Genomic DNA, 12,854 nt, shown 5'->3' on the forward strand with positions numbered 1-12,854 from the left:
TCAAACCCAGTGAATCTCAGACCTTATCGTTACTCATCTTTACAAAAGGATGTTATTGATAAGATGGTAAAGGATATGATCTCCCAAGGGATCATACGGAGCTGCATAAGCCCCTATGCCTCTCCAATCGTATTGGATAAGAAAAAGGACGGCTCCTGGCGATTATGTGTGGACTACCGCGGCCTCAACAAGCAGACAATCAAGGACAAGTATCCTATTCCACTACTAGAGGACCAAATACTTCTCCAAGCTGGACTTGAGAGCCGGTTTCCACCAGATCAGAATGTCCCCTGATGATGTGTACAAAACCGCATTTAAAACGCACGCAGGACATTATGAATATCTTGTGATGCCATTCGGCCTCACAAATACCCCTGCACGTTCCAAGGCTTGATGAACCACACCTTTCAAGAGGTTGTCCGGAAGTTCCTGTTAGTGTTCTTCGATGATATACTGATCTATAGCCCTACCTGGGAACTGCATCTCCATCACTTGCAGTAGGTTTTTTTGATTTTGAGGAGTCAACAACTTTACTTAAAACCATCGAAGTGCGCATTCGGTGCAACCATCATGGAGTATCTGGGACATTTCATATCGAGCGAGGGCGTGAGCACAGATCCTGGTAAGATTAAAACGATAGAACAATGGCAAACCCCGACGAATCAGAAATAGTTGAGAAGCTTCTTGGGTCTGGCAAACTACTATCGTCGCTTTATAAAGGGTATGGAGTTATCGCCAGAGCACTCACCAACCTGCTCAGGAAGGATGGGTTCCTTTGGAGTGAAGATGGTGACAAAGCCTTTCAAAATATGGAAAAGGCCTTGACCACTTCACCTGTCCTGGCTCTTCCAGATTTCGAAAAGGATTTTGTTGTAGAAACTGACGCCTCTAACGTGGGTATTGGAGCGGTCCTTATGCAGTATAACCACCCAATCTGCTTCATCAGCCGAGCACTGGGACCAAGACATCAAGCTTTCTCAGTTTACGAAAAGGAATTGCCTGCTGTTGTTCATGTGGTTCAAGTTTGGAACGCCTACCTTTCTCACCGCCCATTCATCATACAAAAACGGACCAAAAGAGCCTCAAGTTCCTCATGGGCCAAAATGTAACAACTCCTTTCCAACACATGTGGCGCTCTAAATTGATGGGTTACACATTCGAGATTCAGTATAAGGCAGGTAAAGAAAACCACACAGCTGATGCTCTGTCTCGTGTAACGGGTGCTCAACTTTTGCATATCACTCTATCCCAAGCACACGATGGGTTTTATGACTCTCTGATGCTCCTCTGGAAAACTGACACTCACCTAAGGAAGCCGATCTCTGAAATCAAGGTCAAACCATCATCTCACCCCAACTATACCTTCATAAACGACGAGTTAAGGCGCAAGGGAAAGCTTGTGGTTGGTAATGATCCTGAGGTAAAGATGAAAATCTTCAGATGGTTGCACGATTCAGCTATAGGAGGGCATTCAGGCAGAGATGCAACACTGCACAGAGTGAAATCTTTGTTCTACTGGCCAAGAATGAGCCTCGAGGTCCAAAACTATGTACGAAACTGTAAAATATGTCAGCGAAATAAGTATGACAATGCAGCTAAACCCGGCTTACTGAACCCTCTACCAATCCCTAAGGGTGTCTGGGAATCGGTTAGTCTGGACTTTGTGGAAGGCTTACCCCCTCTTATGGTAAGCACTGCATACTGGTAGTGGTGGTCAGGCTGAGCAAGAACGCCCATTTCCTTCCCCTCTCGCATCCTTATACAGCCTTTAACCTCGCTCAAGTGTACTTGGATCAGGTATTTAAGCTTCATGGGATACCCAAGGATATCACTAGCGACAGAGATCCCACTTTCCTGAACGAAGTTTGGCGAGAGATGTTCAGAGTCCATGGCACAGACCTGCAATTCTCCATGTTGTACCATCCTCAAACCGACGGCCAAACAGAGATCACCAACAAAACACTGGAAACCTACCTTCGTTGTATGATCTCTGAAGCTTCGCAAACTTGGAGCAAGTGACTTCCCTTGGCTGAATGGTGGTACAACACCACTTACCACACGACAATCCGCTCAACCCCATTTGAGATAGTGTACGGGCAACCACCACCAATACACCTCCCATACCTTCCAGGTGAAAGCTCAACTGTTGTGGTTGATCGTACTTTACAGAAATGTGAGGAAGTGTTGAACATGCTAAAGTTTCACCTGCTTAGGGCACATAACAGAATGAAGTAGACAGCAGATTCTCACCGGTCTGACAGAGAGTTTAAGCTGGGGGATTTCGTGTACCTGAAACTGCAACCATACCGCCAGAACTCCTTGAAGGCGAAGAATGTCCCTCACAAGCTGTCACCACGGTTCTACGGTCCCTTCAAGGTCGTCGATAAAGTCGGCTCAGTCGCTTACAAGCTGGAGTTACCCTCTCAATCCACTATCCACGATGTCTTCCATGTTAGCCAGCTGAAGCTTTGCCCAAATCCTCCGTCCGATGCACCAGTATTACCACAATACCTGCTGGACATTGGAAACGCTAAGGAACCTGAGGCTATCTTAGACAAGAAAATGATCAAGTACCAAAACAAAGCAATCACTAAGGTTCTTGTCCAATGGAAGGGTTCAACACCCGAAGCGGCTACCTGGGAGTTCTACCAAGACTTCATCAACAAGTATCCAACATTTGATCCTTGAGGACAAGGATGCTGTGAAGAAGGGAGTATTGTGACAGGAATATTCCTTCATGACTCATTTTATGCTTTTATGCTTTTATGCTTTGCTATAACGGATACATTAAAATGTAATCTGGTTCAAGTTGGTTTAATTGTTCTTTGGTACCGGTTTGTGGTCCAGAGTGACACTATGTAAGGCACTTGTTGCCATTTCAGGAAAACCTAATAAATGAGTGTTGTCTTTTATCCTTCTTATCTCACTCTCTCTTCCATCATCATTTGCGGCGCTTAAGCTTGCTTCCATCACTGAAACCAGTCCTTTGAGGCGATCCTTTTCATCATTTGATCATTTTTCAGTTTTGATTTCACTATTCTTAGAACTCACGGTGAATTCCTAGAGTGGATTTTTCCTTGTGGCTAATTTACTGTTTCACGTTATTGTAATTAATTAGGGTAATCGTGGTCATCCTCCCCCACAAATCGTCACCTAAATATATATTTTTTAGGAATAATAATCATCTTTATGATTTAGTTTCCCATCTATATACAAATCAGCTATAAAATTTAAAATATGTTTTGACAAAAAAAAAAGAGCAAAAAGAAAAATCTAAACCGGATTGCAAAATCAGGACCGGACTCAACACAAACCTGTCTAAATCCTCTTAACGAACTAGAGTATCTCTTCATCGAGGTCCATGACGCGCATGAGCAAGTAACTCGGCCCAGCCCATAAGTTTTAGTAAACACCTTCCAAATCCGCACAGTGCGGCGCAAACGCAAAAAAAAAAAAAAAAAAACAGAGAGAAAGGGAGGAAAAATCGCGATCGGCTTCTCCAGCCACACACACCCGTCACAGTGTTGGCCACTCAATCGCTATCGCGTTTCCATCAGATTCCGGGTAACGTTCTCCGTTTCCTAAAAATCTGTTTCTGCGGCTTCCGCCTTCCCGCCGGTGAGAGTTCTTTAACCATTATCGTAATTTCTTCAATCCTTCAAATTACTCGAATTAGGGTTTCTTGCAAATTCCCCCCTTTTGAATTGGGGAGGAAGTCTCAGGTCGCGTAATCAGATTTTTATTTTCATCCCACTGAAACACGTTTCATGTAAACGCGTCTGCGTTCTCTGTTTCAGTATCATCCATAGATTCTTTGCATCATCAGCATTTTGGAGCTCTAGAACTCTTGATCTAACAGGTCTATAAGTTTATATAATTTGTGTTCTGTTTCTTGAATTCTTCATGCTAATCTTTATGCAATTGTATGACTCTTTATGATATGGATTTTTGTGTATCTTTGTTTGCTTTTGTAATAAGGATCTAATTGTCTTCATGTCCCACAATTATGTTTTTGTGTTCTGTTTTTTGAAATTGTTCAATTGTACGACTGTTTATATGATATCTCTCTTTGTTTGTTTCTTGTTGTTATAAGACATGTAACACTTATGTAATGTTCAATAGTTTTTATTGTTAGGAGTTTGGAGATAAAGAAGTGAGAAAAAAAAAATGAGGCCAAAAGCAGTGTGGGAGCCTGAATATCACAGAGTGTTTGTTGAGCTATGCGTGGAGCAAACATTGCTAGGGAATAAACCCGGGACACATTTTACGAAAGAAGGTTGGAGGAATATATTGTCATCGTTTCAGGAGAAGACAGGGGCAATGTACGATAGAATGCAGCTTAAAAACCATTGGGATACAATGGGCAGGCAATGGAAAATATGGCGTAGACTCGTTGAAAGCAGTTATATGAGTTGGGATCCTGAGACCAACACGTTTGGTGCGAGTGATGATGACTGGGCTATCTATTTACAGGTTACAAGTCACAAAACCAGTTGTTATAATTTTTTAAAAATGATCACTTTTTCTGTTTCTTTGTGAGAGGCTAAAAAGGTGAGTGATTGATTTTGCTGCAGGGGAATCCTGATGCTGGACAGTATAGGTTGAGTGTTCCGCCAGATCTCAAGAAGCTAGAGATTATCTTTGCGGGTAGGAATGTAGAGGTCAAAGATGAGGGAGTTTTGCTTACAAGTGTAAAGAAGAGGCGAAGAAGTTGTTACGAGGAAGAAGATGAAGATAACCAAAGCATGTGTAGTTCATCTAACCCTCAAACAAAAGGATATTGGTCTCCATCTACACATGAGCTGTTTCTTGATCTGTTGGTTCAAGAGACTTTGAAAGGAAACAGACCCGAGGCACATTTTAACAAGGAAGGTTGGAAGACGATTCTTGAGACAATTAATGATAATACCGGCCTTGCTTATACAAGAGCGCAGCTTAAAAACCACTGGGATTGTACTAGGAAGGCTTGGAAGGTTTGGTGTCAACTCGTTGGAGCTAGTAGCATGAAATGGGATCCTGAGACTCGTAGTTTTGGTGCAACAGAAGAGGACTGGCGAATCTATATTCGGGTATGATAATGCTACTTGTCTAACTTTGTTGGTCCTACGTACTTCCACTGGACTTCATTTTGAAAAAAGCTTCTCTCTTTGGTTTATCACAGGAAAACCCAAAAGCAGGACTATTCCGCCACAAGGAAGTTCCTCATGCTGAGCAACTAGCTATAATTTTCAACGGGGTTATAGAACCTGGAGAGACATACACTCCTCCTTCGCGTTTGCGCAAGAAGCTCCTCTACAATCGTTCTGAGTCACCACAATGGAATCACCCAACTCCATTATCAAAGCACCACATAGATGAAGCAGAAACCTCCAGGCTAAATGGTGGTTACGCAGAGTCTCGGTTGCAAGAAGATCGGATAGAAAGCGAAACCGCTCAACCGTTGGATGCCATGAAGTCAATGAGTGACGGTATGTTACAGGAAAGTCCAGTATGCGTTGAGATTGAATCGGCAAAGCTTATGTACAGCATTGGAGAATGCATTCAAAGACTTGACGCGATGAATGAGGTGGAAGAAGGTAGTGAGCTCTACTTGTATGCGTTGGATCTGTTTCTGAAGAGAGAGTATAGAGAGATATTCTTAGAGCTGAAGAAGCCGAGTTTGAGAATCGCATGGTTGGAGAGACTTCACTCTGCTTCGCTTGCTGTTACTACTACAACATAGGTTAAGTTATAAAGCTAAAAGCCATCCTTTGTGTTAATTTTAAACTCTGTTTCTGTCTGATTTTATACCCAAATGAATCTTTCTTTATTACTTATATATATAAAACAGAAGGTAGAGATCATGTTGATGAACCTTTGAATTGCCAAATTTTAAGTGGTTGTATGTCATATTTTTACAATATAAACACCTCCTTCAAAACTTTGTGTTGTTGTGACAAGTGTATTACACAACATTTTGTAACTTACTTGTAACCAAGTTTTAACCATTTTGTATTAGTCTGTAATGTACTCCAACTCCACTTCCCCCACAAAAAAATCTAAAACCTATAATAAATTTACCTTTCAATAACTCGTTCGGAGAAGATAATAAATTTACCTTTCACTGACTCATTCGGAGAAGATATTCAGAATCTTGTGTACAAGTTGCAGTTATGAAAACTTTATACTTCAATATATTTCCTTAAAATTTCCATGCACATTACATGAGAGCAGAACAAGTTTGGAGCCACCGACAATGTAGTGTGTGAAAGTGGCTTTTGAGAGAGTTGATTAGAATCTTTTGAATATAAAGTAGATAAAGCGAGTGACGACAAAAAAAACTAGTAACAAAGTGGGCAAAGAAAAAAAGGAAAAACAAAAAGTTTAGTCGCATACTATTAAATAATTAAGTAATTACACCTTTCAGGTTTAAGTGATTAACTAAAATTTAAATGAGACGCGCCAGGTAGGGGTCGAACCTACGACCTTCTGCTTAGGAAACAGACGCTCTATCCACTGAGCTACAGGCGCTTACGTAACCAATATTATCACATATCTGTCAAATTAACGTCGCCATGTTCGTCACACACTTATTTTTCTTTGATTCTTTCTTTAAATATGGCGGCCGACGGCTTATGATATTTTCTTTAAATTTCTTAGAAATATCATTTTCCTCCAGTCTTAAATGATACGTAACGTAACAAACCAAAAAAGACATAAAGAATAAAGTGTCGTTATGTTACTTAATTTATAAAAAAATTTGTAGCAATTAATCACATTGCTTTTAAGTGTTTTCTTTTAGATTAGTTAAGCCTTAGGCAAACCGACGTATATCACACGTAAACTGTCATTACATTTAAATACGAACAACTTTACTTTATGTGTTGTGGATTTATTTTGAATAATATTAGACAAAAATTACCTAACAAGAAAAGAGAAAAACAATGAATTCTAGTTCTAGTGGTTATCAAAATTTTGGAAGGATATGAGATGTTGGCCTAGTAATAATTTGTTTAATTGAAGTCTATTGTTATTTTTAATTATTTGATTCAATCTGAAGAATCCTCTTTGAATAAAAATGAAACCAAGTAGGAGAGTGGAGTGGTTTCATTGGTTACAACTTTACACACATGCACTCTCTATAATACATATACCACAAATTCTTGTTCTTTCCCTTTGCTTCACCTCTCTTTCTCTCTCACTCTCTCTCTCGCTTCTCCATTTCCTGCACTTGTTCTCTTTCTACTATTCGGGTTTTGCTTGTTTTGTTTTCCTCTGACGACCCACTTTTGCAGATTCTCAAGGATTCTTCAAAGTTTTAGTCTTTTGTGTTATTGTTCCAGATTCTTCAATTTATGCAAAAATCTCTCACTAAATCAGGTTCTTTGATTCCATCATTAAACTATTCGTTAATTTCCCCCGTTTGATTCCTATATATCTTTAGATCCTATAAAATTAAAAGCTTTCAGTCTTTCACTACATCCACAAATCAAAGCTTCAAGCTACCAAAAAATTAGAGAGAACAAAACTCATAACTACTTTATAGGTGAAACTTTTTCTCTCCTAGCCTTTAAACGATGGAGACTCTGCATCCACTAATCTCGCACGTGCCAACCTCTGACCACCGGTTCGTAGTTCAAGAGATGATGTGCTTGCAAAGCTCGAGCTGGACTAAAGAAGAGAACAAGAAGTTTGAGCGAGCCCTCGCTGTCTATGCTGATGATACGCCTGACCGCTGGTTCAAAGTTGCTGATATGATCCCTGGAAAGACCATATCTGATGTCATGAGGCAATACTCTAAGCTTGAAGAAGACCTCTTCGATATTGAAGCAGGACTTGTCCCAATCCCGGGTTACCGTTCTGCTCCATGTGGATTCGATGATCAGCTTGTGAGTCTGCGTGACTTTGATGCGTATCGTAAACTGCCTAATGGAGCCAAAGGTTTTGATCAAGATCGAAGGAAAGGAGTCCCATGGACGGAGGAAGAACATAGGTGAAGAACTATTTGAGCTCTGTGATCCTTGTCACACAAGTCACTCTTCTTAGTTTCTTAAGTTGCACGTCACTTCTTTGTTTTGTTGGTTGGTTGGTTTGCTGATGCTTTGTTTTTCATTTTTCTTTTCAATTGTTCTCTGCAGGAGGTTCTTGTTAGGGCTTCTGAAGTACGGGAAAGGAGATTGGAGAAACATATCGAGGAACTTTGTGGGATCAAAAACACCGACTCAGGTTGCAAGCCATGCCCAAAAGTACTACCAGAGACAGCTCTCCGGCGCCAAAGACAAACGTCGGCCTAGCATTCACGACATAACCACCGTCAATCTTCTGAACGCCAATCTCAGCCGTCCATCGTCTGATCAAGGCTGCTTCGTTTCAGAACAGGCCGAGCCGAAACAAGGGTTCACCCACAGAGATAATGCAGAGGAGAGAGTGATGTTTCTTGGCCAGAATCTTTCCTCGGTCAGGTCTCCCGGCGATCCTGCTACCATTAAGTTCGCTGGAGCAGATGTCTACTGTGATGGAGGTTACACAATCACAAGATCCTGAAACTCGTAGTGAGAATAATGTCGAATTTTGAAAACTGTAATTAATGCATTAATGGAAAAACTCCAGAATTATGTTTTATGGTTAAACTTACAATTATGGTTATGTTACATGATTAGATGAAAAGTAATTAGTATGTGAATATGTATGTTATGTTTGTGGAATAAACATAGATTAGCTAATATATATCTAGTATGCATGCCCATGTCTTTTTACCCAAAAGAACTAATTGGTGGGTTTATGGCTTTACTTGCAACTGTAACGGTCAGTCATTTTCTTAGATTTTTTTTTTTAATATAACACAAAACTTTTGTTAACTTTTATAAACTTGAGATGATGAAACATGTACATTAATACGCTGGTTCATCTTTTGATAATTTAGTTCCGAACATCTACATGATAAAACATGTATATTAAGCTTCATTCCAACTTTAATTCGGTTGAGGTTGAGTATTGATTTGTATTTGGACTCTTTTGTTCACGATGCGCGGTATGCATTCCAAGGCTACTTGTCTCAAAACATATAATATGAGATTCACAAGAATATTTGTCAAGAAAATTTTGATATGCGTTTTCCAATATAACAATGTATAAAATTTTCTTTTACTTAAACAAAACAATGTCTAAAAATTGATGTAAAAAAAGGAATAAAAGTGAGTGTTGGATATATTGTGTGTGTGTGTGTATGTGTATGGGTGGCAAAGCTTGACCACTAACTCGTAAACGGTATATAATTAGAAGCTGAGTCTGCATTCCACTTTCGGCACAAAGAATCACATTCTTTTCACCTATTACACCAACCCTTTGCTCCCTCAATATTGTTGTTATGTTTATAAAAATTTAATGGTGTCCTTAAATATATTATTATTCTTCACACACAAATATAACAGTTTGGTACAAGTAGAACAGTTGTATATGCTCCCGGAACAAATGATTTTTTCTTGTCATGAATCATGATTATTTTAATAAAAGAACTAACAGAAGTGGAAGATTTTATTTTTTTGCATATCAGTAGACAAATTTGATAATATATATATATGTAATGCTTTTCAACATGATTCAAGTCTTGTTCTATCACAATATGTTTTAAAAATTTTAGAATTGTGACACCATATATCATTATCATCTCTTTTTGATATGATGTATTTAATAAACAAAATGTACATGATTTTCTGTACTATATCAAAGATACATATTTTCTGAATATAAAAAAGAGAAGATATATTGAATCACTTTTTAATTTTTATTAGCTAGAGAACTTTCAGGGTTTGAATGGTAACTGCGGTCAGAACGGCCAAATCCATCTGCAGTCTGGACCGCTCTATTTTTAAGGTAGACTACAAACCGCTGCAGATCAACTTTATTTGTATGCAAAAGCGGTCCGCAGTTGGTCCGCTACGGTCTTGTCTCTGTTTTATTTGGACCGCACCACTGCGAACTACATTTGTTGAATAGTAAATAAAAAACGGTACAATACGCAGATAGATTTGTCCGTCCCAAACGCTGCAACCATTCACAATCTCAGTTTTCCAATCAAAACATTTGAGAATAAAATAAAAGATATTCTGAAGTATTTAACTTTCCGACCATGGCCAAAAAGCCTCTCACTTACACTTTTAAATCACAAACAGTACGTTACTACGTAATAATATTAAGCCATCTCCATTTATTTTATTTTTATTGAGTAAATAGTGAATAGTATATACTACTACTATATATAGTCACTTTAAGAGAATCAGAATCCTATTAATTTTCATGCGGGAATAAAATTAAAAACCCTAAGATACTAGTTTATAATAATGTAGCTAGGTCGGTTGGAGTAGATAAAATTCTACCACCATTCGAATTGCTGAATATATGTTTATGTCGATTTGTTTCCTCGTGGCTCCATATGAGGCGTTTGAAAGAAACCCAATGACAGGTCTACAGTCGTATATACATGTATAACTTTTATACCATGTCAATTTAGCAACACTCAGAATATTGTTTATAGTTAATAAATTAAGCACTTCATTTACTTCGTCATTTGGATTTGGTCACCTCAATGGGTTATGCAGCCTAACCACTAAACATACTAATATGAAAGGCCTTCTTGAAAGCTTACGTCGCGTCTGTATAATATACAATACAACTACAGTATTAATTACTTTTTGTAGTGATAGGTTACGTTATTTGGATTTTTTTCTTTTTTTCTTTTTTTCTTTTGTATATGCAGAATATGTAACAGTTTGGATTTCAATTTCAAAGTAAAAACATCACACAATTATATTAAGAATTACGGGAAACGTCAAAGCTTATTAAGACCTAATCCTATTCCTAAGAAAACAACTAGTTGATTTGTAATCGTATATTTCCTAATTTTAGTTAACGAGTTAGTCATCAACAAAGGAAGGAGTAGCAATAGAATACGTATATTTTCTTAAAAAAACTATGTTCAAAAGAGGCAGACATAGAAAAAGAAGCATATTAATGCGTATCATCAAACAAAGCACCTTCTTGTTTTCGTTTCTGTCCCTTATCATCAAATATCTTTTTCACGAAGCTTACGCCATTTGTTAACTTTACTTTTCCTTCATCATCCTTTTTTTCACTTTAATTTTCTTGTCGTTGTTGTTGAATGTTGCTTAAGGGACTCATCCAAAAGGTCTAGTCTCCCTTGTTGTCGTCAATGAACTGGGTCAATGCCTCTCTCTATTCAGACATTTCATATTTGTTGCTTTAATTGTATGATATATGGAGGATAGATTGAATTTGAACAACGAACAACCGAATTCTACATTCGAATGGTGAATCTAGATGCTAAATTTGGATATACCGAAGAAACTCAGTGACTGGATAACATAAGATTGTATAATTCAAGCTATTGCCGATCAGAAACCAGTAAACATATGAATAAACCATATGCTAAATGTGATGAAGAAGAAAAAACTCAAGAATTTCATTAGGATAAAGACCCTTTGTGGAGATTTCGACACATTGACGTGAAACTTTGTATCTTAAAACCTCTCAAAAGAGGCCTAAAAACCTAACCAACTTGAATGATATAATGAAAAGACTCTTTGATACATTCTGAATCAGAACAGTTGAGAAATCAACACTCCGAAAGAGAGCCGATATCAAACTAAACTGGCTCGTCCCCCAGACTTGTCCCTTCTTTTGGGTGACGAGAACACACAACAGCTGCCGTCATCGCAGGGCAATGATGACCAAGTCACGAGAAAACATGATCTAGCTGGTGGCAGGTATGGCCACAGGCTTTGAGTCCTCTGCTTTTTCATGTTCCTTGTTCAGCAACTGAAACATAGCATCCCAAGAATTACAATCACAATCAAAAGTTCAGGTACTTTCACATTATTGTGTGCCGTGTGAGAGAGAGAGAGTAAAGATCTTACCTTGTTGTTGATCAAGTTGTGTAACGCAATTACACTCCGAATGAGGGATGATAAATAGATAACGAGCATCATGTCATTTGTTTTCACTGCACATTATAAATGCAGTGAGACTAATGACGCAAAATGCTTCAAGAAAGCAGTCAATATAATTTCAAAGTTGATAGCAGAAACTCACCTGAGAAGGCCTTGACCAACTCGTTCACATTCAGGTTAGGAAGCAAGTTGAAAACGTCCTATCGATTTTAAGAGGAATATTTCATTAGATGAGATAACCAATAGCCGAGACAGTGACTAGAAAATTATAAAGAGGAAAGATCACCGATTTGGACAATATCAAATAGTTTATAACCATAATTTCTAGAGCCAGAACACTTAAATGAAGATATGTAAGTTCTAACCTGCAGATGGTATAAAATCTCATGGTTTAAAGGGAGCTTTCCTTCAATTACAAGGTCAAGGTAACTCCGGATCTCCCGAAGACGTGCATCCAGTCCTTTCAAAGCAGTAAGTTTTGCTGTGACCTGGGGATCAGAATACAATATACGCTATGTAAGTCCTCGAGCAGAATCTCTTATGTTCATAATCTTGCAGGAACATCAATACAGATCCTCCAAGGGATGATTTCAGCAGACATTTCTACAGATGATAATGAAACATTCAAGTACTGTAAAGACAAGTACCTCAGTCGCCAGGGTACTGATTGTTGTGTCTTTCACATCCCTGAGCAAATGTTCCACGCCTGTACAAGAAGGAGAATGAAGCAGGTAAGTGTCAAAAGACGTCTCTCCGAAGCAGTAAAAAAATATACTTTTTTAGACATCAAACCAAGGTGATCAAACCATTTTGGACATACCTATTTCCTCGACTTCATGAGCAGCAATTTCTGTAGACACATGAACAAAGACTTTCTGGCTTTTCTGAGTAGCATTCTGAAGAGACAAC

At 38.6% G+C, this 12,854-nt stretch overlaps 3 protein-coding genes and 1 non-coding gene across 6 annotated transcripts in view; 2 read left to right on the plus strand and 2 right to left on the minus strand.

Moving 5' to 3' along the window:
• Positions 3,454-5,855, plus strand: LOC104708532 (L10-interacting MYB domain-containing protein). 3 transcript variants are annotated; one of them, XM_010425120.2, is made up of 4 exons: positions 3,454-3,618; positions 4,123-4,473; positions 4,575-5,069; positions 5,162-5,855. In XM_010425120.2, the coding sequence occupies exons 2-4, from the start codon at positions 4,168-4,170 to the stop codon at positions 5,720-5,722; spliced, it is 1,362 nt and encodes a 453-aa protein (XP_010423422.1). In that variant the 5' UTR covers positions 3,454-3,618; positions 4,123-4,167; the 3' UTR covers positions 5,723-5,855. The 3 variants fall into 3 exon arrangements, with proteins under 3 accessions (XP_010423422.1, XP_010423425.1, XP_010423426.1); XM_010425123.2 differs by having other exon boundaries at positions 4,136-4,473; XM_010425124.2 differs by lacking the exon at positions 3,454-3,618 and adding an exon at positions 3,625-3,859 and having other exon boundaries at positions 4,136-4,473.
• Positions 6,438-6,510, minus strand: TRNAR-CCU. Its single transcript has one exon. It is a non-coding gene; the product is annotated as a tRNA-Arg (tRNA).
• LOC104708533 (transcription factor DIVARICATA-like) lies at positions 7,009-8,767 on the plus strand. Its single transcript, XM_010425126.2, has 2 exons — positions 7,009-7,972; positions 8,118-8,767. Exons 1-2 carry the CDS (start codon positions 7,557-7,559, stop codon positions 8,521-8,523), a joined length of 822 nt encoding a protein of 273 aa, XP_010423428.1. The 5' UTR covers positions 7,009-7,556; the 3' UTR covers positions 8,524-8,767.
• LOC104708534 (26S proteasome non-ATPase regulatory subunit 7 homolog A) overlaps positions 11,435-12,854 on the minus strand; it is a 3,873-nt gene continuing 2,453 nt past the window's right edge. The window contains exons 6-10 of the mRNA XM_010425127.1: positions 12,593-12,651; positions 12,311-12,433; positions 12,088-12,145; positions 11,913-11,998; positions 11,435-11,814 (exon numbers count right to left, since the gene is read on the minus strand). Of these exons, the coding sequence (XP_010423429.1) occupies positions 11,749-11,814; positions 11,913-11,998; positions 12,088-12,145; positions 12,311-12,433; positions 12,593-12,651 (392 nt within the window). The 3' untranslated portion in view covers positions 11,435-11,748. The remainder of the gene's footprint in view (positions 11,815-11,912; positions 11,999-12,087; positions 12,146-12,310; positions 12,434-12,592; positions 12,652-12,854) is intronic.

The sequence above is a fragment of the Camelina sativa genome, chromosome 8 (assembly GCF_000633955.1).
Source record: "Camelina sativa cultivar DH55 chromosome 8, Cs, whole genome shotgun sequence".
Taxonomy (NCBI): Eukaryota; Viridiplantae; Streptophyta; class Magnoliopsida; order Brassicales; family Brassicaceae; genus Camelina; species Camelina sativa.